At 38.6% G+C, this 24707-nt stretch overlaps 1 protein-coding gene across 5 annotated transcripts in view; it reads left to right on the forward strand.

The window, feature by feature from the left end:
• NOL4 (nucleolar protein 4) overlaps positions 1–24707 on the forward strand; it is a 200426-nt gene that overhangs the window by 158571 nt on the left and 17148 nt on the right. For all 5 annotated transcript variants that reach the window (XM_054818073.1, XM_054818072.1, XM_054818074.1 and 2 more), the window contains one exon: positions 6784–6897. In XM_054818073.1, coding sequence (XP_054674048.1) covers positions 6784–6897 — 114 coding nt within the window. The remainder of the gene's footprint in view (positions 1–6783; positions 6898–24707) is intronic.

A 24707-nucleotide genomic window follows, 5' to 3' on the forward strand; every position in this document is an offset into this window, starting at 1 on the left:
TGAAAACTCAAAAAAAGTGATGTGAACATCACTGAATGTTTTAAAAAGCCTCTTCTGCCATTTAGGAAAATATTTCTAGTTATTTCTTTGAATTCCTTACTAGGTATTACAATTCAGTATTTCTCACAAGACTGCAAGACTGAGCAAAATATATCAAAACCCAGACTGAAACACAGTGCTACAAGCATTAAAACACCAGTCCAGTTGTTCATAGTTCACTATTCTGTGCTAACAATTATGAAAGTACATCCAATAGAGTGCAGTACTGTACTTCTGTCTGTAAAATTAAAAATACTCTGTGGAAAGGTTTCTGAATCCTTTGTAACTGTGCTGTGTAGGACAGTTCTGTGTTATACATTTCACTGCATTACACTGAGTAAAAAAATCTCATTTGAAGATAATGTATACCGTGTCTTTTAAAGTATTTTGGATGTTTTCTATGAAAAAAATGCTATTTAGGTATTGCATACTTTTATAAATACCTTGGGGATTTTGACACATTGTGTTAGATCTTAATAAGGTAGTATGAAAGAGTTGTGGCATATTTACAATATGTCATTTTGTAAATGAACTGGTCTTATGATACCTGAGGAAAAAGCTGACATGTAGGAGAGCACTAGGGAGTATCACGTTAGGAGCCCAACATGCAAAGAAGTGCTTAGTGGTACCTCTGGAAAAACTCAGTTACTGTCAGTGAGGCATCTTAGGCATTCATCTTCACCTTTGGATGCCAAATCACTTTGGATAATTTGGAGCTATTTTTTTTTTTTTTCAAGTTTGAGTAATAGTTAAAATATTTTCTCATTCACACTTTTATATTAGAGTTCATCCATTTATATTAGGGTCTCTATGAACAAAATGAAGTAACTGGTATGTTTATGTGCTTGCAACTGTCTTTCTTACACTGAAAGATCTCCTTTTCAGTGTTAATTGGCCTAAACTAGAAGGCAGTATTTATGCACAAATGTCAGGTTACAAAGTTTGGCATTTTAGCAGGTGTGCATGTGTAAGGCTCTGATAACAAGTGAATGTCGCAAACACTCGGCTTTACATGGGCAGGGATGGGCCGATGATGAGGGAGTGTTGACCAAGAACGGAACCTGCAGAAGCAGGATAACGTCTTGTGAGCCCACTCCTCTGTTCCTGAAACATGCAGACAAAAGACCATCTGTGTCCTGTGCACTGTGTGCCTGTGAAAGATCACCATTCACTTGGTCAGCCCCGAAGGGGGTAGGGGGGCAGTGAGACATCCCCCCTCCGCCCCAAGAGCCCCACAACCCACCAACTCATTTCTAGAACATTTCTGAACATTCCTGAGTGCATACTGTGATAACAGATGCCTGCCTATGGGGCGGGCACATTGGGTTATAAAAAGGGGAAACTTAAGTTTTCGGTGCGTGCCTGCCACCTGAGGACTACAACTATGAGCAGAGAACATCGCTGGACCCAAGGGTGGTGACATCTTTTCTCTTCTCTCTCTCTCTCTTTCTTTCTCTCTCTCTCTCTTTTCCTTTCCACCATTCTCTTTGTCTCTAACTTCATTTTTGGCACATTAGGGTAATTTCGTCACAAGTTTTGCTAAGCCATTATCTCTGATAGTTTCACTAAGTTCTAAGTATGGTTATAACTTTTGCCAAGCCTCTATCTTTTGTAGTTCTGCTGACTCTTAAGTAAATTTGTGATTTGTTTGAAACTCTAGAGTAATTGTCATTACTCCTGATTCCTGCACAGAGAATTAAAAAGTTAACCTCACCCTCACCCACCGAGTGGGACGGGACAGCATGTGTGCACATTTTCTGACATAATAGATAGCTGTATTTTCTTCAGAACTGAGTCAGACTGATGTAACGTGTAAGAGTATCTAGACCAAGCTTCTGTATGACAACTTTGGCTTTTATTTATAAGTAAATAGTGGATCTCACAAAAAATGCCAAGGTAGTGACTTTGGAGACAACAGATCTCTAACCACAGGAGGACAGCATGTGCAGCAGATTGCAAACTTCTCTTTGGTGAATATACTGCTCCTAGTGGTTTAGACTGGAATATAATCCATCTATTATATCAATAATTGGTAGATTTATACCAAAAATGTACATTTGAAATTAGAACATAGCAATTTTTTAGATTCTGTTTAGAAATACAGGAGTTGTGTGAATACGCCAAAAAAGGTGTTTTATATTTCCCATGAAGATACTGCAAAGGTACCTCCCTTTAAACAAAAGATCTGGTGATACTGTATAGAGTTGGTGTACTGCAAATGGGTATTTTACAGCATATTGAAAGTGTTCGTCTCTCTTATGTTAGGGAATCAGAGATTATACTAACAGAACTAAGTTCTGGGCCAAGGATTTCTGATTTCAACTACTAAAAAATCAGCAACCTTGCAGGACTACTCTATAACTCCAGAAAGGCTTGTTGCAAGATGCTTTGATTGCTGGGAGCCAGATCTAAAGACCATCAAAGCCATGGAAGGATCTTCATTGGCTTTAATGTTCTTTAAAGCAGACCAACAGTTATTTGACTACAAAGAAGTATTGGCTAATTTGATTTTTCATTAAGAAATCTGCAAAAGTATATCTGTCAATAATTTGTACACTCTTCAGAAAGAGAAAAGGGGACGAGTGTATAAAGCGTTCATATGAATTTGCACAAAAATGATTTCTCCTAGAAGCATGCAAGGGTTCCTATCTGATATGGTGGTTAAGTGTGCTCGTTGCTTTGTCGTTGTTGTTGTCATCTACAGGCTCTGTGGTGGTCTTGAGAGTCAGGTTTAAATTACCTTGAAATGCAGTTTTAAATATGAGAGAACTAGAGGTGGTTGGTCATCTCCCTTGGGCTACTGTGGGAATTTCAACCACTTCTGAATGTCAGTCACTTCAAAAGATGTTAGAAACAGAGGCATCCACGTGTACATGAAATCTAGCAAGTTTTCCTTACATCTTTTGTCAAAATGCTCCTTGTCTACACTGTGTTAGAGGCTGAACGTTAGGTGTGTGTCAGCTGAAGAGAGGTACAAAAGCAAAGAACAATGTGTGTTCAAAACGTGGCTGCTGTTTTAGTGGAGTCACAAGCAGTATCGTGTTGCCAAGTAAATACGAAGGAATTCTGTATACTGCTGCTGTGTGATGGACAGAGGCATATAGTCTTCTCAGAAGGTCTGTATTAAGCTGTTTACTAGCTTCCCTCTAGGTTTTATTCATCTCTTCACCTGAAAGTTACTATAAATATTTCACATGCCTCTTTTCTATCTGTCATTGGTTCAAAATGACAAAAATGTTATCCTGCCTTCTAATTTTTCCATGTGAACCACTTGTTTTGGTAGACTACAGTTAAGAGGCTTGCTTCTTTTCTGTTGTTTTACACATGGGTAATTCTAATATAGTTATTTATTTCCTGCTTTACATGGCTGTGAAGTGAAAGAAATACCAGACTGGGGCTGTGAACGTTATGTATCAAACAACACTAGGTGCATTCTGCCAGTTAAAGCTGGTCAGGAAATGTGGAGAATGCTGCTTTTTTTTTTTTTTTTTCCTCCTTAAGAAATGTTAGTTTGTCAAAGATTTTCTGTTTTGATATACTCCAGTAAAATGAAACCTGGTTTCCTACTAGTCCAGTGGGCAGGCTGTGGATCCAGGGATTGTGCGGGGAATCTGGGAGCCCTTGGAAATGAGGACTCCTTGGCTCCCACGTTTCCTGCTGTAGTCCCAAATGTGCAGAAAGCAGCACTCAGCTCTCAGCCTGCAGAGGGGAACCTAGAAAATGCAGGTTTGGCTGAGATCTGCAGGCTTCCTTCTGCAGAATTGAATGATGTCGCTTTTGCCGTGTTTTCCAAGGCCTTGCACAAGGAGTTGAGAAATGTTCAGAACCCACAAGGACTGGGATGCTGGAGCTTCTTACAGAAGTGGTTTTATAGCTGGTAGTCATGACAGAGATCATGAATAATCAGAAGTATAGAAGATGAGGAAGTTAAGCTAAGCCAGAAGGGGCCTCTGAGCTTAGAAGATGGGGCTATTAATTCAGTTTATTTAAAACCTTTTTTTAAAAAGTGGTTATTTCAAAGCAATTTTTCCTCTTAGGCAAGGCTTGGCAAAATTGGTCTTTTTGACATTTCATAGATATGGCATTTCATGGGACAGAAAATCCTCTTTTTAACAGCTCTGCTTTTTGTGACAGAGGACTCTGTTCTCAGTCAATGCCAGACTAGTGCTCTGTCTGAGTTAAGTTGATAGAGCCTGAACCTTAATCAGATGATTTTTCTCCTGTGCTTTGTTACAGTATTTTACTCCCCAGGCAACTCAACCATGCATTCATTACATTCTCCCCAAGGTTCACTCTAGATAGTTCTTGACATGAACGTATCAACAGCCAGCTGCAGTGAGGAGTGAAAGAAATTATGGGTTAACACATATTTCAAGAGGAAGATACTCCATAACCTGGAGTATTCCTCATTTTTGCAGGTATTAACTTTGTGTTCAGTGTTTCAACAGTGAACATATAACCACTGCACTCCTTTTCAGAGAAAAACACAACTGCTTCATTTTTATGGTAACTATTTTTTATTTTATAAACACTTCAATAGATCTATTCTCTCCCATAAACAAAGCAGCAGGGGGAACTTGAGTTCAGTTTACTTTTTGGTCAGAACATTAATTTTTTTGGCTCATATGTCACCTTCTAAAAATCCATTGATGTATAGGTATAGTTGTAGTGCTAATTAAAGACCTGAACTGGAGGAATTAACCAGGTGTTTACTCACCATTTTTCAAGAATGTCATTATGTGGCCACTGCTACAGGACCACACTGAGACTTCCATGCAGCCAACATAGTCAATGCACCTTGAACCTACATAAACCGGTGACATATACAGTGATACTTGGCCACCAAATACAGGGAGGGATCTAGTGTGGCTAAGTGATGCAATAACAAATTCAGAGTAACATCACCATTCTAGGTAGGCAGAATAATAAATAGAATGCTTTGTCAGTGAAAACCTTCCACAAAGACTTACTCCCTCCTCTGGAGCTCTGAGGAAGGTGTCTGCTTGTACTGAAATGTTAACTTCTGTAATGACACCAGGGCTTTACATCAGTGTCCCTCATCTCTTAGACTGATTTATTTTCAAACATGGAAACAAGTTCAATAGTTTGTTCTGTCAAATCAATCCAAGTATATTTTATTGTCGTATTGCAGCCACTGATTGTTGTGATGATGCCAGAGGGCTCGTTCTTGTATGAGTGGGGAGAAATAAGCCTATTGCACTAGTGAGGGAGACCCATAAATCCCTGTCTATTTCTAAAAGCTAGTTCGGCTTCTGGTCCCACGCATTAGAGAAAGTACAGTGTCAGATTAAAAACTGGCATTCTGCAGAGCACAGCCAAAGTCAGTAAATGGACTTTAATTTTTAAAGATAAAAATGTAATATTAGTAATGTTTGGTTCCACAGTTTCTGGAATGTTATGAAAACCATAAAATCAGTTGAGCCAATATAATGAATCTGTTCTAAAGTTGTCTATAGAACTGAATGGGAATACTTCAAAACTTGCTGCCAAAACTCAGTGACATTTCATAGCAGGTTCATATTTATGCTTTTGGGAGCAAGAAGGTAAAACTCTTAAAAAAAACCAACAGACCAAACAAACAAACAAACCCTAACCCCAAACCAAAAAACCTAAAAGCAAACAAAACCCCACCCCCAAACCCCTCCTTACATGACCAGTTCTTCAGTAGATATAAATTTACATAGTACTGTTGAGTTGAATGAAGCTTTGAAAATTTATGGAAGTTCAGAACCTGGTTCAATAAAGTGCAGTCTCTGGAATGGGCTTGTATGTATATCAGTATCTGTGTTATTATCCCCATTTTCTTTATTTTCTTGGTAGTTCAGATATATATATATATTGATGAGGATTAGTTTTATAGTGAGCTTTATCTTTCAGAAAGATTGTTTTGCATGTAACAAAAAAAAAAGGTGTGGAAATATTTTTCTTAATGAAATGGTAGGGAAGATCATAGTGGAGTTTATAGCCATCAATGGAGCTAAAAAGATTTTAGCATCCCTTTTTTTTGGGGGGGAGGGGATTCATTGCACCTTTAACCTAAAACTTGTCAGTGCTATGAAATTAGTAACAAGAGGTTTTGAATCGGAAAAATGAACCATATCTAGTTGAACCACAAAATATCCATAGTGTTGGAAGGCTGGCATTATCAAAAGAAAAACAGATTTATTTTTTTAAGTCATTTTAATCACATCAGTCATGTTGCAGCAAGGAATGCAAATATTCATATACTACAGATTGAGACTGCTCTGAAATGTTCTGACAATCTGTTATGTTTTGAGTGATGTTTCAACCCTATCACTTGGGGTTTTTTGTTTTGGTTTTTTTTTATGACTATAAAAAATCACTACTCATCTCTGTCACATGCTGTACAGGATAAAAAGCCTTTCAGTTTTCTTAACAAGAATCAGACGGCCAGGGTGCTGCTGGAACGCAGAGAATATGCCACTGTCTGTTCAAAGTACAGCTTAATGAGCCAGACTAAACACACTGGACAATAGAGCTGTGGGGGGAAAGGGCTTCTCGTGGATCTATGGATCAGCTGCAGCCTTAACATCTAACTAGTTTCATTTTTCATCTTTACGAGTTCCATTTCCCTGTTTTGTTGGTATAAACTGCATTTCAATGAGAGGACTTTCCTGCCTAGGTGATGGTATTGTGTGCTTTGAAAAAGGATATCGTGGATTATGCTAGAAATAATTTCTGTGTTTCTTTTTTCTCTCATAGTCACGACCTATTCCCTCACACCTTACTTCAGCAGTTGCAGAGAGTATCCTGGCTTCCGCCTGTGAGAGTGAAAGCAGAAATGCTGCAAAAAGGATGCGGTTGGATAGACAGCAGGTACTGTGTTGTTTGGGGGTCTACCACATCCGTATTTATCAATGCACTGGACTCATTTACATAGGGTGCCATGCAGAAGGGTGGTGCAGTCCCTTATACGTTTCTTGCTGGCAAGAATAATTAAAATACAAAAGCTGTAGTTCTTTAAATGAATACACAAGCATGTCTTTGTCTATATTTACATAAGCTGTATGAGGGTGTCTAGTATGTTTATAATGTCCAGCTGGATAAAGCTATATATTTGCTTTTTAACGGTTGTAGATTTTGAGGGCATAGTGTATAATCTGCAGACTGGAGTTGAAAGGAACAAAACATACAGTATATGTAATTTACATAAATAATAGAAATGGTGCATGTATCCATGTATCAGTGTGTTTATCTGTGCACGTATTCTCTTTCAAAATGTGTATGCATTTGTAAATATAAGGTGAAATGGTGTAAGTTTCTGAAAATACCTATTTGCCTGAAATAGAAAAGTTATTGTGATATATAGCAAAATGCTGTCAATTAACTTATTAGTGAGTTTTTAAAGCTCATATAAATATTTATTTTATTTTTTTATGTGATTATTCACCTATTCTGGTACATGTTAGGATTTAATTATTTTTAATTTGCTGAGAATTGCATGTTTTCTTTCAATTTTTAAAAATCAAACTGGTAGCTCATTCCAGACCTTGTTTATTTAGTTGCTCCGCAGATACAGTGAATGTCTAATATTCTTATTGCAAAGACTATTATGCTTTATTTCTCTTCATGATTATCACAAAGTCAAATCTCAGTAAGATCTCAGTTTTTCCAAAATATGCCTCAGTCATGGTAGATTAACTTTTTTTGTGGAAAAGACTTCTTTTTTTTTAAAAAAAAGAACATTTTCCTTTTACACATAGTCCATTGAGTTCTTTTAGGTTGTGCCCTAACTGAATAAAGGATTCCTACTACTCTCTCTTGAACATTGATAGTTTAGGATCAGGAAGTGGATATTGCTATTTCTTTTTGCTGTTCTATTTTTTGCTAGTTTTTTCATTATTGCTGTAAATTTGCCTTAAGATTTACAAATCACATGGGATGTCAGAGCATTGTAATGTTAATTATAGCTTAGTTTAGAAGCAGTGCTCATTCAGATTCTGCAGGTTTTAGATTTATTCTCTGATTTTTCGATAACAATTAAAAAACCCCGCAACCTACAAAGTTGATGTGCTTACCCCAAAGAGAACTAGAAAAGCCTGGTATGAACATCAGTTACTCTCATTGCACAAAACTAGTGGCTCAATTCCTTGGTCCAGCTTGGGTGAGGCAGACTTTTTGAGTGTGTTAAGTGAGAATCCCATAATACTCTCCAGAGAGCCAGAGAGCTGTTGAAACAAAAACAATTTTAAAACTGTAGACAGAACTCAAAAACCCTATTAATAGGATTTCTTTTTTACTTTTATTTGTTGTATTACTATCACAGAAAGATTTGGTAACAGTTATTGTTGAGGGGAGAGGTATTTCTTTACTTTTCATTACAGAATTAAAAATCTGTAGGCAGAATGGCTCCAAACTGATTACCTTAATTACAATTGTGATGTTAAAGTAGCAAAGCTGCCTGCGAAGAACAGTTGTTGGGTTCTGCTTCCTTCAGCTCTGCCCTCATTTTGGCAGAGAGTTCTGGGAACACTGTGGAGACAGTTGCAAATAGCACCAGCCATTTGATTCAGCAAGCAGTAAATTAGCTGGGTTGATGTAGCTTTGGTGCTTGCAAAACTATTTGTGAATTCAGGATAGATTTTCTGAATAGTTTTGGCTGGAAAAAAATTACAGGAATATGTGTTAGGTAGCTTCATAAAACTTATAGTGAGAAATTTACCCTGCAGGGCGGAATAGTTAAGTCACTAGAGAAATAGAAAACCTTGGTTCTAGAGCCAGTTCCATTGAAATTTGATTATTTATTCCAAGTATGTGACATTAACAAACTAGGCTGAGAGCAAAGCATTCCAGAGTATTTCTGAGTGGAGTGTTTAACACACACTACTGTGCTCGGTTATTATGCTGAGATGGGAAGTGGACCTGTATCCTTACATCCAGGGAGAGTGCTTCATAGGTAAAAGGGCTCTAGTCTTCTCCTCTTCCTATTTTTTCTTTTTACTTACTTTTAAATTTCCTTCACTTTTATTACATATATCCAAAATGAAGTATTTTCATTGTGTTTTTTTCTTAGACAGAGTAAGGTTGAAAAAGTTCAGTTCAGCATGTTGTTTTTATGCTGTTCCATAGCTCTGAAATTGGGCATTATACCAATAGGTGGACTTAGGCTTTGAGCACCCTTCAGTGGAAATCTGGGAGGAGGAAAGGGGAAATAAGATTTGGATAATGAAAATTACCACTTCATAAATTTTGTCAAGAGATCTTCTAATGGAGGACAAGCATTGAATAGTCCTGGAAAGTAGATTGTTAAGAGGATCTGGTAAGAACACTCATTCAGCACTTCCCCTCGGAACTGAATGGAAGCGTTGCATTAAAGCTGCTTTATTCTTGCACGCAGCACAGCGAAGGTCTGCCTTTTATTCTCCAGAGGGGTGATCTGCCTCAAAGTGAGATGTAATTTGCATCCCCACCACCACCTTTTTCAGAGTATTACCCATAAAACATGAATGTATTAAGAACACAATGAGTGTTATGCCCAATCCTGAAGCTAAGACAAAACTTCAGCAGTTTCTTGAACTCCTTTTCTTGTCTTATGTTCCTTCCTCTTCTCTGTTTCTCCTCCTCTCCCTGGCACACCGCGGTCCCTGAGCAGGAAGTTCTGAGCATGTTGCATGTACGTCCCTAATGGAAGTCTATACTTTGGTGAAGTAATATGAATTTCCAAACTAAATATGCTTTTGCCTACAGTGTTAATTTTAACAGTGGTTTGATGAAAAGCCATCTCAATTATTGGTCAGCAAAAAGAACCAGCTTAAAAATCAAAATTATGGAAACTTCTAAGAGCTCATTTTTTCTTTTGAACAGATAGAGTATTCACTATGCCCATGACTATTAACTGTTTCTTTCAGAAATATTAAATGTGCAGGGCTGGCTTTATATACTTACAATCCTGTGCACAGATTTGTTATTTCTTCCGAAGAAACCTCTCCAATTGTGTGCCTGTGTCTGCAGGCATTCAAATACCGCATCTTATGAATGATTTTCTAGAAGTACTTCTGATAGCTGTAGTGCTTAATATAGCCCTGATCTAGTGATTTTGTTAAGTTTACTGAAGTTAAGTCTGAAGCAGAAAAAAGCCATCATTCTACCTGTATGCTTCAAATTCAACTCACACAATCTTTGTATTTCTTAACTCAATTTGAAAAATAAGTTAATGAAAACTGGTTTCACTGGTATCAATTTCTTATTTTCAAAAATAGTTTTTTTTCATGGCAATCATTTATTTCATAATGGGAAACTCAATGTAATCTTGTCTGTCAGAAAACAAGTACCTTCCTGTAGTTTTTGAAACTGTAACAATAAAATCATTGTCATTTTCTGAGACTTCTCTGCAAGAAATATAAATGTGTTTACTAGGTCATGGTAGCTTGGACTGTTATGCTATGGCTGTCCGACCATGTTAGATGTTACTCAAGTGCTCTCTTTAGCTTCAGTGCATTTTCATTATCTTGAGATCAAGCTCTGTTGGTTGGCCTGTAGCTTAAATGCCGAGGAGTTACGTATTTGATACCTGTTACCAGACTGAAGAGTTCTGTCACTTCCACTTAAATATCTGCCTGATATTAAAAATAATTTATTCCCTTGCACAAATTTTATAGATTTATATATTGAAATTGTATAGGTTTCCTGATACTACTGCCAAACGGTGAAATGCTCATGACAATGGGCTGGATTTGGTTGATCTTTCCACAGTCCAGATCAGGCAGTGGGTACAGAAGCAATGCAGAGCTTTTGTGTTGCTCTCCAAATCATCTCTGCTGAGTCTGGATACTGAAAAAGGGCAACTCCAGTCTTGAATTTTGAGGACTTTTTTCATCACAGTTGATAAAAAAGGTAGAAACAATAATTGGATCGACCTTCTATGACTTGCTTCAGTCAGAGATAGAAGAGACATTATCTGAATTCTTAAGATCTCCTGTGCTTCTGAGTAATATCTTGGGATGCTGTCCTGGGATAATCCTTCAAGATCCTTATTACATCTCTAGCAATATTCAGTGTGAAGCAGTTGCACTGAAGTGGAGGTTTTGGACTACTGTTAACAAGGGAGTCATGAAACAAATTAAGTAGAGCTAAAAATACAGCCCTTTTTACATGCATTCATTACATATGGTGAACAGGATAACTTCTTTCGTTGTGTCCTTCACTTTACAAAACAAATTGTGTCTTGGTCGGTGTCATTGTTTAGCCCCAGCTGCCAGCTGAGCACCACACGGCTGCTTGCTCACTCCTCCCCCCCAGCAGGATGGGGAGGAGAATCGGAAGACAGAATGTGAGCACATGGGACCAAGGAGGGAGAATGAGTATGGGGAGGCAGGAGACTGAATCATAGAATACTATGTCTGAAGGAGTGTATGAACCTCTTTATGGACATGTTGTGTATAGTTAGCCAGATCATTTAGAAAATTGATGTAGCTTCATTGGCACCATGTTGTTTTGTACTAGTTAGGAATCTGGACCTGTGAGAATTCATTATTATATTTATAGATAGGAGAGTAGTGGTCACATGACTGCAAAGCCAGTGGACTGGATCCTCACCTGAACTCAATCCATGTTATTTTAGCAATTTTTTGGGTAGCCAAAGGAGTGAGCTATGTACACTTCTTTCATCCTTATGCCCCAAATAATCAGACATGAAATGTGTGACTCTCTTGTAGTTAGCAGCAAATGACAAGTTGACCCCAAAGAGAGCTTAAGCTCAGAGGAAAATGAAAGTTATCTTACATTTCTCCCATCCTAACAAAGGCATTTCTCAGCCAGAGCTGGTGCTTTTTAAATTAGCAGGCTCTTCACAGAGTGCTTGTCAGTCAATATTTTATAGAATATACACCATAACAAAAAATTTTCTGCATTTTCATTTTTTAAAATGTGAATTTAAAGGGTACAGTTTCTTTTCATTCCAGAGACTAGCTGAAAATAACAAAAGTCAGACAACTGTATAGCCTGGTGAAGGTGTTGTCCTCATACCTTCACTGCACAGACATCAGAATAATACTTTTCCTGTAAAATTCGTAATTTTCTTTGTTTGATTTAATTCAACTATTCTTTATCACTATGTACAAGGCAAATAGAAGTTGATACAATGAAGCTATTAGGATATGTGTATGTCTCCGTGTGTGCATGGGAGACAATTTCCCTTTCACTGAACAAACCAGTTATATGCAGACTAACTTTAATTCTTCACATGAGATCATATTTGGAGATGGCTGCAAGACAGCTTTGCAGTTGCAAGAGTATTACTTACTTTGTCTCTGCTTCAAGTATTTCACTCTCTGCTAGGCATCTCAAAAAAGTTCCCTCAATATAAACATTAAATGTCCTTTTTTATCATAATGTTGAAAGATGTGATCTAAGATCAGAATAAATAAGATTAGGATAAGTGTGCAGGTTATATTTCTGAGTCTTGTGGAAGCTACCAGTTCATTTAATTATAAAAGCTAAACTCAATTAAAAAAACCTGTGTTTATTTGAGCTTTTTAAGTTGATAAGACCAAGTCTATGCACTCTGCACAGACTATCATGCACTATGATGCTATGAAGCAGTTCTTTATGATAAACATTGAATGCATTTTTCAAGAAACGTCTCATCAGGATGACAGCTGTAATTTTTTTCCATGCTGTGATTTGTAACCAGGCAAATTAAATATCAGTAATCAGTGGCGGAGTGAAAGATAATATCTAACCCCCAAAGAAGAGAAAGTTTAATGACCCCAGGTTTACACTGAAACATAAATGAACATTTATTTAATTTGCAAATAGGCACTTTAAACACATTCTTCATCCCCATTCTAGTTTGGGGGATAAAAGGAAAGCAAATCTAGAGTTTTCAGTGCTTTAGTAGCATATTAATAGGGTGTTAAGAATATTGCAACATTTAATAATTTTAACGATATTGCTTTTAACTGTTAGAGGAGTAGGAGTAGGTGGCTATTAGGTTTCTGACAAAGCAATTATGGCCTAGACACATATGCTGGGAGCTGACCTGACATTTGCCTCTGGATAGTTGTCATAGCAGCAACCTGAATAGAGCAGCTTGATACAAGTGCCAGTTGCAGACTGCATACAGGTTCTGCACTAATGCAATAGATCGGAATATTAATAAAAGTGCACATGTATTGCCACTTGGAAATCACCGCTGCTGTGTTTCCTTCCATTTATATCTAATTCCTAAATGTTCATTTTTAAAGAAATTGAGGTTTGTAAGGAGATGTTAATGATCTGCCTCCATACAATTTCTGGTGCCATTTCTCTGCATGTAACAAGGGGGTTGACCAAAAGAAAGACTCTTCAAGCACAGTTGTATTAAAAAAATAAAACGCCTGGCTGTTGCAGACCAGGAGCGGTTTGTGTCTCTGTTAAGAAGGAAGGAAATTACTGGTGGACAAATTACAGGTAATTGTAAAACTGTTTTGGAAGAAACTAATTAAAAATCTGAATTGCAGTGAGGGCATGGACATCCATTTCAGGATCAGTGTATCTGGCTTTCAGCAGTGAGGGGGAAGAGACCTTTAAACCGTCATATTTGAGGACAGAGAACTTGTGTTTCAGCTGTGCTGCTAATGCACAGCTTCTAAACCTTGACACTGAGCAGTTATTTCCTGTATTACCCTTCATACAGCAGGAAAGAAGGAAGAAGGATATATATTTGTGTCCCCACATGTATGTTGTTGGGTTTTTTCCTGATCAATGCGTACTGTAGCTCCCAGGAGGAAGGAAGAAATAAATTGTAGGGTCCTTAAATGCTCTCTTTATTCTGTTATTTATATTGTCTGGTTTTGTATCAAGGGCAGATTTAGACAATATTGGTTACAGAAAAGGGAGTTATGCAAAAATATCTCCCAGTGGACACTTGAGAATGACCTGCTGAGGCAGTGCTTCTGTGGCAGAAAGCTGTGAATTCAGAGGGAGCACGAAGAAATGGTTTTGTTTCAGGGAGATGGAGTCCTTGCCACAGCTGTTCAGTATGCAGGAAGAGCACATCAACTATACCTCCTTGTTAGAGGCGGAGGAGAAAGCATCCGGAGTTCCCTTCCTCTTGGGTTTCACAGAGCCTAATTTACTCTAGAGGACGAGAAAGAAAAGGCACTTCATCCACGCTGACCACAAGTGGCAGCAGTGCGGAGGGATGGGGCCATGTCCTCCCTCTGCTGTATATTTACGTAAGACCTGAAAAATTCCAGCTGAAAGTGATTTTTGCTTCAGAATGGGAGGCTTGCAGAGTCTTAAATAATAGAAAAGAGCAAAGGGAAGCAGATAGTTGTCTCATCATAAAGCAAACAAATAGAAATTGGAATCCCCAAAACCACAAGAGGCAAAAGTCTCTTTAATTTGCGGAGAGCTCAATGCCTCTTACACTACAGAAGCTTTATTAATACTAGCTTTTTGTATTCAGACATCTCTTTGTGATTTGGTATTTAATAAGGATCAGAGTCATTTCTGCACTTCGGTACTTTATCCTTTTTTATCTGTGTTCAAAATGATCACGTAATGTCCTTGGATACCCACATGCTAGTTTGCATTTCAGGCCTTGTTCACTTCCATCATTTCCCCACCTAATGATTATTTTACTTCTGAGTTGGTCTTTGGTTTGCTTTTGTGGTTCCAAATGATATGCTTTAACCACTGAGGCACAAAATGTTATGCAGGCACTGTTTAGCTGCATGTGGATTATTGTCAAGAGATCAAATTATGTACTAGTATTGGGAAACTTAGCTTCCTACCCAGAATGCATTGGCCATATTGTCAAGGGGAAGAAAATAAGTGGTATGCATTGTAATTTTAAATCCTGCTGCCTTTCAAGTCAGTGGCAAAATTCCTGGTTTCAGCAGTGCTGGATAGGGTTCTTGTATTAGCAGATGCAGCTGGAAGGGACTGCCGAGTATTCCAGGACAACCTTCCTCCTGCCACGCTCCAGCCCAAACGACATTAAATTTGCTACATGTATTGGAAAGGAATAATGTGCAAGGCATGCAATTACAAACAATTTCATGCCTTGGATTTACAGTGAGGCCCTAAGGTGAGCCACTAATTTTTCACCTCAACATGGAGATCATTAAATTAGAAAATGCTTTATTTTTCCAGGCTTTTTGTGCTGAGCATATGTAGTTGAATTTCAAGCTGCTGATTTCAGAGAACACTTTAAACACCCCAAGCTGCAATAAGATCTTGAACGTGAAGTAAAATTGATGCCAATGTAAGTTTTCTGTTCTGGAGATTGATAAAGCTGAAGGCTCAGAAATGGAGTGTCAGGTTGTTTCTTGGACAGGAACTTTTAAAAAACCTTATCCCCCTTCCTACCATAGATGGAATGAAAATGAACAAGGACCCGAACAGCCATCTTCCCTGTGTCTTTAAAATCCATCTCCTGTCAAGGAGGCAGAAGAGGAAAGGCTGGTGGAACTGTAGGTATAAAAGTTCTCTCCTCAGGCCCAAAGATGGAGGTTTCAGAGCCAGGGCTTTTGTTCTTCCTGCTCCCATGTTGAAAGCCAGGAATAGAGAGCTTTTTACTTATCCCTTCCTTTCTTATGGCAAGAAGATATTAAATGTGAGGCATTTTCTTGTCTGCTCAGATGTTTCTAGCATAGAGACAAGTATGTTAAAAGCATGATTTTGTCCTTCCTTTCCTGTGTTTGGCTAATGACTTCATTGCACATGCCCTCCTGCCTACAGCACAAGCAGCAAATAATGCTTCTGGTGAGTAAATCCCTGTTATCACGCAGAGTTTGGGCCAGTTTAATGAAATCAATGCAAACCCAGTGTGCATGTGCAAACTCTTATTTTTCAAGAGTGGCATGTTTTGGTTAATGAATTGGTAGATTTAGAAGACTTTAAACAATCATAAATTACTCTGAAATTCAAAGCATCAGTTGCACAATGGATTCAGATGTATTCCTCAGTTAGAACAGTGCAATTCTCCATGCAGATAATATATGTAGAAATGTATGCACAGACTGCTTATGTTTGGTAGCAGGAACATGTTTGTGATTCAACAACTGGCTTGATGTCCCTCAACTAAATTTAGAAACATATTTTTCTAAGAAAAAAATATAAAAAAATAATAAGCTGTGGGAGCAGGAGATGAATGCATTGCCTGGGAGCAGCACCAGCTGCTAAAGAGGCTAGGCACAGGGCAAGGCAGCCAAGCAGGCTGTGGCCAGCAGCCCAGGCATCATGCCAGAAGAATCCTCCCCTGAAATGAGAATATTTGGGGAACAGATCTGTACTGCAGTGCACAAATTTCATGCTTATTACTCATGGTATTTCATATTAAGCTTCAGTTTTACTGTCTCCATTAATGAAGCAAATCAGAAAGTGCATCCTCCAAAGGCCAGTCAAAGTTCATTTCTTTGTTTCTTCCACAGCTTATGCTACTCTGATTTGATGATTGTGGAATCAAAAGGCCATACCCTAAAGCATCACTTATCTACTGAATCTTATAAAATACAGAACTCTCACAGTACTGAAGTTAAAGGATATGCACCAAGTTCTGTCAAAAATTTAGAGCAGGTGGTCTTCAGTAGCAAAACATTTTCTTTCTATGAAATAGTTTGAGACAGGGTGGGGAGGTCAGGGGTTTTTTTTAAAATGCCTTTTATTTTTAAAAGATTTCTCCTTTTTTTTTTTTTATCTGTAAAAGTCAAGTTGTACCTGAGGCAGTGTTCAAAACCAGACATCCTGCATTGACTTCATAGAAAGAATTTTGATTTTCACAAACATGCAGTTCAAGTTTTAAGGCAGATTTGACATAAAATAATTAGCAATAAATTGTATCAAGCACAGGGTAAAATATCTTTAAAATAGCTGAACCTACTGTTGAAAACAAGATACGGTCATTAAATGCATGCAAAAATGTAATTGCTCACTCTGACAGACAAAAAAACCTTTGTTTTTTTTAAAGACAGCTATCTATTACTCCCAGTAGAATTTGCCTGTGTAAGAGACACCATACTGTAAATATGGCAATATGCTAGAATCTCCAGCACACTTATTTTTTTCCTTTTCAAAGCAGAACACACAGACATTCTTAATTAGTTGAAACTGAGGAAGTTAATTCAGCATTGACCTCAAATGCTTCATGTCTAGGCTGTCATCTTCTGTTTCTAAATGAAGAAGAATTTCATTTAGACTAATCTAATATAAAGTGGTCCATTCTCCCTGTCAGAGAGTCCAATATATGCAATGTTAAAAGAAAGTGTGGGGCAGAAGAGAAATAGGAAAAAGCACTCAAAAGTCCAAATCATACCTCATAGTTTTCCAATAAAGCCTTTTTAAGTAGTTGCATCTCCATACCCCAGATCTAGCAGGTGTATGGAAAGCTGGTTTGTGTCAAGAAAATATGCTGTCAGTGGTGGGAGTGATATCAGTTGTAATGCAGTAGACGAAGAGACCTATAGTAGGAGGTTTAATTATGTTGACCGTGATGATATTGTAGTAATAAATCTGCAAAGCTGGCACAAGCATTGCTCCAGTACTCCCACACACTTTCCCCTGCATGCTCCCTAAACATTTGATTCATGAGTTTAAAAATTTTCTGTTGGTGCTCTGGTGCCACAGTCCTCCTGCACTGAATGGAGTAATGCTGAAAAGTGTTGCCCATTGTAGTCACTAAAAAAATGGCATGTGGGCAAGGGGGAACTCCCTATAGGGAGTGCCTCACTGAGATAATTTCTTGAGGACAGCAGACATAAGTATGAAAAATGCAGAGAAAAATGCTTGATCGTGATCATAAAAGTGGAGCTGCCTGAGGCATAGCAACGTTTGTTCTGAATGAGAGGAATACACTGTGAAGGAGGAATTTCTCTCACTTTGCATCCTTCTGGTTCAGCAGTTAAGTACTGCTACGCCTTTGTCATCATGCATCAGTTTCAGCAATACATTGATTCATTCAGCACCATTACCTGCAGGCAAAACTGCTCTTGGGATGGGAAAAGATGACATTGTTTTCTTGCTGTTTATGTTGTTTCTGTTTGGAAGAAAGGTCAGATATTCAGACTCCTCCATTTGTACTGCCTGTCAATGAGGAAGCAGCAAAAATGATCCGTAGCCATGTTCTTTTGAAGGTGCTGGCCACTGCAAAGAAATTGGCTTTGAAAGGACTAGAGGGGATATGCAGCAACATAAGAATAAACATAACATAACCTGTACTTAGTTTCCACTGAAGTTTTGCCTTTATTTTCTTCAGCTTTTCAGCTAATCTAATTTCAGCAGGGGCATGCTAGGCCCTGGAGTTCGTTATGCAGTGCTTCACTTTTAGGATCAGGCATGTACGCAATGGGCAAGCCTGCTCCCATGGTCCTGTGCCTGGAGCTATCTTAGGCTGAGAGATCCATGGAGGTGGCACAGGGAAGGAAAGGATCCTTTCGTATTCCCTCTGGTGGCATCCTCTGTGGCAGGCTGAAGGAGTCGGTAATGCAGTCTCCCAAGGGAAACTGGCTTTCCTTTGAAGGACAGTGTTGGCTGAGAGTGGGTGGGGAGGTGCAAATAGAGGCGGTGGGGATTCTCAAGGTTGACTACTGAAACAAGGGCTAAATCAGTAACTTATTGTAAGGCCCAAGGCAAGGACCATGCTGTGCTGTTCTTTAGGTCAGAGTTAAAAACTGCCTTTATCTTCTGCCTATCCTGAGAGGAAGAAATTCTGCATGAGGCCTCGGCCCTAACAAATCTCCTCTCTGCTGGTACAGCGTGGAGGAGCAGAAGTTCCACCTGCCCCCTCTCCTCTGGTGTTCCTCTGCAAAGCAGAAAGTGGTGGCCCTGAATTTGGACCACTTTCTCTGTGAGAAATGTCACATGTATTTTGTAAAATACGCCATGAGCACATAGGAGTTTTGCCAAAAGTCAAAGGCATTGGCAAAGTTCACATATTCAAACCAGGTCCGGTTCTGCCTCTTACATGCCTGTAGCTGTTTGTAATCTGGTGCTGGCCATTGTTGGAGACATTATTTAAAATTCCACTGAGGAAGTCATTGCTGTGCATACGGTGCAGTGCACTATTCAGTCTTGCACTATGCACCTGTATAGGATGTTGAGACAACTTTCAATTAAAAGTGGTGAAATCATTAGCTAACTATTTTTTTTCATGCATTAAAATCTCTAGAAAAATAAACAGCACCACCATGTCCAATATAACTTATGAAACAGCTTATGAAGGGTGATAACTGCAACCTAAGAGCAGAACAGCAAGTGCTATAGAAAAGGTTGACTTGCAGGACACTTTCTGTAATTAGTCCACCTCAAATGTGATTGCCACATTGAGTTACATTTTTTAACATTCCTTTGTTCCTGATGGAAAAAAGCACACCAGGGAAAGTGCATTAAAAAAAATCACCTATCTAGAACTTCACTAAAGCACAATAAGTTTATCTCAGACACCACAGAAAAAGATAAATGCTATCCTTTTCTATTTGGACAGAGGGAGACATGGTCCTTTAGAAGAACTCAGTTTCCCTTTCCCCAGTGACTTTGCATCATAGTTATCTAAACTGTAGGAATAGCTCATCCACGTGTCCATACTCAACCAGCAGCACTGGTGACCTCTGAAAGCTCATGTTGCTCTTCTGCTATCACAGTGGATAATGAACTGGCTCAAGCTGACAGGCTATGAAAAATGATACCTCTGCTTTGCTATTGCTTCAACAAAAGTGATTCTTCGGCAACTCCTTGTAACAGCTATCTGACTGCCTCTTCCAAAAAAGTTTTCTGTTTTGTAGGTGAAGCAGCAGTGGTGAAAAAACACGACTCAAACACTGCAATGTGAAAACACTAACCTTTTATTTAAGGTTAACAGACCCATTCCAGTCTATAAATAATGTGTCATTCTATCAGAAATGCAGAAGACTGAGGTTCATTTTTCTCTTTTCTACACAATAGCACCTTTTTATTTTCATCTTCTTTTTCTATGTCAGTCTCATGCTTTCATTTCTTGTTGAACACTGGCTCGTGTCATTTTTGATGCCTGGTGACAGCACTGATGCTGGCAGTTCATTTTAGTGTTAATAACCTGAAAGCAAAAGGAACCTACTGCCCTTCTAATCTGAAACAGAAGCATGGTGCTTTCTTTTCTTGGCTCTATACCGTGTGTCAGGAGGACAGTTTGGAGGTCCTCAAACTTTTGGCAGCTAACTTAACATTTTGATAGACACTCTTCACGTTCCCACATCACCATTGGCATTACAGGGAGTTTAGATGACTAACTGGACTCTGGATTACACCTGATTTAGTTCAATTAGACTATATCATTATTTCCTCACCATCTAAAAAAATATATTTATCATTGTTTATCTAAAATATGAAAACCATTTTGATACTGGACTTCATAGCAAAATCATCATTAATACCTAGACTTCTGACAGTAATGTGTTCAATACAGTTGCATCTCCATGCTAGGACCACTTTTTCATATAATGTTATGTCTACGCCAGAAAATTCTACGCTGAGGCTGATGTGCTCTCCACGTTATGATGAGATGATAGACAGAAGCAAGGAAGGTGGGATACAGGGTATACACTACTGGGTGACAGGCAAGGGAAAGGCAGCAATCTCTGGGTATTTAAGGGGACACCTTCCAGACCCTGCAACAGGAACCAAGAATCCCATGGCTCATCTTCCTTTAAACACCCTGCTTTGTGCAGATGATGATGGCCACTTACCCTGGCAGCTGCTTCTCTGCGCAGGAGTCAGAAAATTCTAAGCTGAGACTGATGTCTCTCCATGTAATGATGAGATGTTAGACTCACGGCTAAAGCATGAATGTTAGCTTAGCTGGAATACCCAGCTCCAACTGAGCTACAAATTGAGTAGTATATCACACAAAACAGGCTTTCTTATTTTTTTACATACGTAAGTAAGTAAAAGTGAAGAAAATAATGCAGAGAGAGCAGTAGGGAAAAGCATGGTCTAGATCTGATTACAGAGGGTGGGAAATAGAAAGCTGTGTTGTCTCCCAGCTGTTCCTTACAAGAGGAGAAACAGCAATTATAGGCCTCTTGATTTCACTGCTAAGTCCACCCCTGAATTATCAAAACACTTCCCAATCTAAAGAATATCTGGCATGAGTTCTGTGATATTATTTGAACTTGACTTCATGTTTTATTTTAGCCAGTTTGCTCAAATTTATTCTTAGTACTTTTGGGGAAAGCCTCAGGGGTCTTTCGGCTGGTTGTGCATAGACCTCATCCATAATTCTTGTGCCTTATCCTCTGACGAAGACCTGGAATGGTGTTTATGAAGGACAACTAAACTTAAAGGGGAAGGAATCTGTCCAGAGGTGCAGTTATTTTTTTAAATCTATCTGTCCTGATGATTTTTGACAACAGGTTATGGGACTGTCGATGGAAGCATCATTTTAAAGAATACGGACGCTAGCCTGAGTGGTGGAGAAATACCCACATTCACATATATATATATGTATACACACACAAATATAGATATCTCTCTTGGAAAGTTATCAGAGAATAACTTTGCCCCTCGGATAACATAGATCTGAGGTATGTTTTAAATATTTTCCTAAACAGACTATAACGATTCTATCAATTTGATTTTCAGGTTTCAGCTAGGGGTCTGGTGTGATGAGTTGAAATCTCAGGTAGATGCTATTTTCTGATTAATAATCCCTTAATATAGGGACTGGATTTTTTTGTAGATCTATATTCAAAATAGTTTTGAAATATGAAAGCAGGATGCAGCATGGCAAACAGGTCACATGAATTAACTTTTCTGTGCATAAATTAATGAGGGAACCTGTAGCAAATACGTGGCTTTTCTTATTGTGAGTACTGAAACTTTGCTGACTTAACTGAAAATCTGGCTTTTGCTCATTCTGTTGTAAGAAAAATAAGGCTTTCTGGGGAAGGTACTATCTTTTATTAGATCAACTTTTGGGCACAGAAGTTCTTCTCCTGGTCTAGGAAAAGGTGTTACCTTTTCCTATAAACCTTACCTTGCCTCCATGCTTAGATTACAGCTGTAAGAGCACCTCCTACAATATTAAAAGATGTTGTCCTTTTAAAGGACTATAAATATTCAGTACTTTACATATGAAGGTCAACCAATGCAAAGGACTACTGTGGAGCTTCATTTGGATTTCTAACTCTGTGAATTATGTAGGTCTATTTCATTTTGTTCAGGCCTCCCTAGTCTTGAACAGGTTTTATTTAGTGAGTAGTAATCCCAACACAAACCTTAGCAACTGGAAAGGGGAGAAAAAATGTGCAATGGAAACCAAAACTAAAGTGAAAACTGACATCCATCATTTACAGAAATACCATTTCCACGATTGCTAAAGACACTGAGTCAACAGCCTTATTGCAGTGTTAAAGGAAAATTTACCCTGCTGTGATGTGCCATAATAATGTTTAGCTGTCTAGGCTTCCAGGATATTGGTCATAAAATTAAAAGCTGGGTCAAACACTAGAGAATTAAGTTAATGTAATTAAAGCTAATAAAAGATCCAGTGTTCTGTCAGAATAATGTGCGTCATCCAAGCAGTTGGTAGTATCATCACTTATGAAGATTACCTGGCACTTCCCGTTATAATATTAGGTATGCAGTTTGGTGAAAACTTCATGACCTTCAGCCCCCACTGTTCTATGTGTCTTCCATCTGTTGAACTCTTTCACAGAAAACTGCAGCCATTTTCAAGAATGAGGAAAATTTTGTCCTTTAAGGGTGGTTTGATTCTTAAATGTATTTACCATTCCTTACAAAAAAAAAAAAAAAAAAAAGGCTCTGTGTTTGGTCTTGACAATATAGTGGTGTCATTTGTGCCAAGAATGTGACACTGGATGCATATGCTTACACAGTCAAAATATTTTAGTTTCTAAATACCCAGATTATTCAAATTTCAGTGGGTGTGTCTAGGAATCTGATCTCAGTGCAGAAAAGGGGGGAAGAGTGTTGGGGTTGTGAACCATGACAGGTGCAGAGATAACAAGAGATGAAGGGAAAGTGAGGTTATGAGATGGAGTTGGATGAGAAAGTGAGTAGCTGAGGCTGGCGATGTGAAGGAAACTGGTCAGATGAATTAAAGAACTAGTGGTGAAAGAGGATCAGATATTACTAGCAAAAAATAATGTGAGTTGAAATCAGGAGCTGCCCTGGCTATTGTGGAACCTGGCTTTGCTCCCTGTGGGACAGAATTTTGGGAGTTAGGAGACTGACAGAAGTCTGAGGAGGGAGAGAAAATCTTGAATGGAACCATCAGTGGATGTGACACTAATTAAATACAAATTAGGAAATGAAAGGGCTTGAGTTGCTGAAGCTGCTGAGGTATCAGGCATCAAGACACTTGTTTGGAAAGGAGATAGTAGGATTTGCTAGGCAAGAAGACTGAAACTGAGATGGAGGGTAGAAGATGAAACTGGAGAAGCAAGGAGGATGGGATGAGGAGTCAGGGATTTTGAAGAGACAGTATGAAATAAGTTTGAAGAGACAGAGCACAAGGTATATATACATGATCAGGTAACAGGCAGGAAAATGGCCGTGATCTCCAGGTGTCTAAGAAGGGGTCACCTTCTGGGCCCTGCAATGGGAGCCAGGAATCCTGTGGCTCACCCTCCTTTAAACACCTTGCTCCGTGCAGGCGGTGATGGCCACTTGCCCTGGAAGCTGCTTCTCTGCACAAGAGCTGAGATGGCCAGAGAGCTCCCAGCCCCACAGCCCCCTGCGGATTCAGCACGGTGCCCCATGATGGAACTTCTGAGTTTCTGCCCATTATTTTAAAACTTAAGTTACACAAAGAGAAGCCTGTTATGTTGTTATGATTGCAAAACTCAAGCACTTTACATATTAGGTACTGCTAGCTTAAGGTTGCCTTTGTTGCCAGAATCTTGCCATCTGAAAAGCTGTGATAAAAGTCCTGTCTAACAGGAGTATTGTGAGGATTAATTGGGTATGCTTTGAAAAGTGCCACATGGTTTTATCATGCGTTTCTATTTAGTTTACTTTTGATTTAAAAATCATAGAAATAAATTGGTGGGTTTCAAATAGGAAAAATATACAAAACATTATCTCCTTTCTTCTAAAGCCATACTACAAGCTGTTGAGGCTAAAAAAAAATTAAAGCACATGAAAGCATGTTTTGTTTTTTCATGTGAATGAATTTTTTTTTCCTATGCAGAAAAAATTGGAAGACCATATGCAAATATTGGGTCCCTGGCTTGTCTATTTGTTTGAAGACTAATCTGTATTTGAGTTTTCCTAACCTCAAAGTGGTATTCGAAGAGAAGTGTTTATTGACAAGAACAACAAGCAAGCCGCATTTTTCAGTTTAACGTATTAAAAAAGAATGTATCAAGAAACATGAGGCAAAAATGTGTTTGCCTTTTTGTCTCTTTCCTAGTTGAGTGGGAAGAAATCACCTTGACATAGGGGCAGTTAAAAGCTGTCATTCTCAGACTTGTTAATTTGTCAGTCTGGTAGACACTGCATTTCATGAAAGCAGTAGTTAAATGCATGTCACCGTCTTTGCCATTTGTGTTACATTACCATTTATATTCTTGTTGCAAAAGTTTCATTAGCTTTATGGTCAGCTAACATTGTCCAGGTGAATTGGTCTGCGTACACACTCCCTTTCAGGATTTACATTTACATGTTAGCAATGCCTATTGCTAACAGTGGAGCCAAAGCAATAGCAC

The sequence above is a fragment of the Grus americana genome, chromosome 2 (genome assembly GCF_028858705.1).
Source record: "Grus americana isolate bGruAme1 chromosome 2, bGruAme1.mat, whole genome shotgun sequence".
NCBI classification, from domain to species: Eukaryota; Metazoa; Chordata; class Aves; order Gruiformes; family Gruidae; genus Grus; species Grus americana.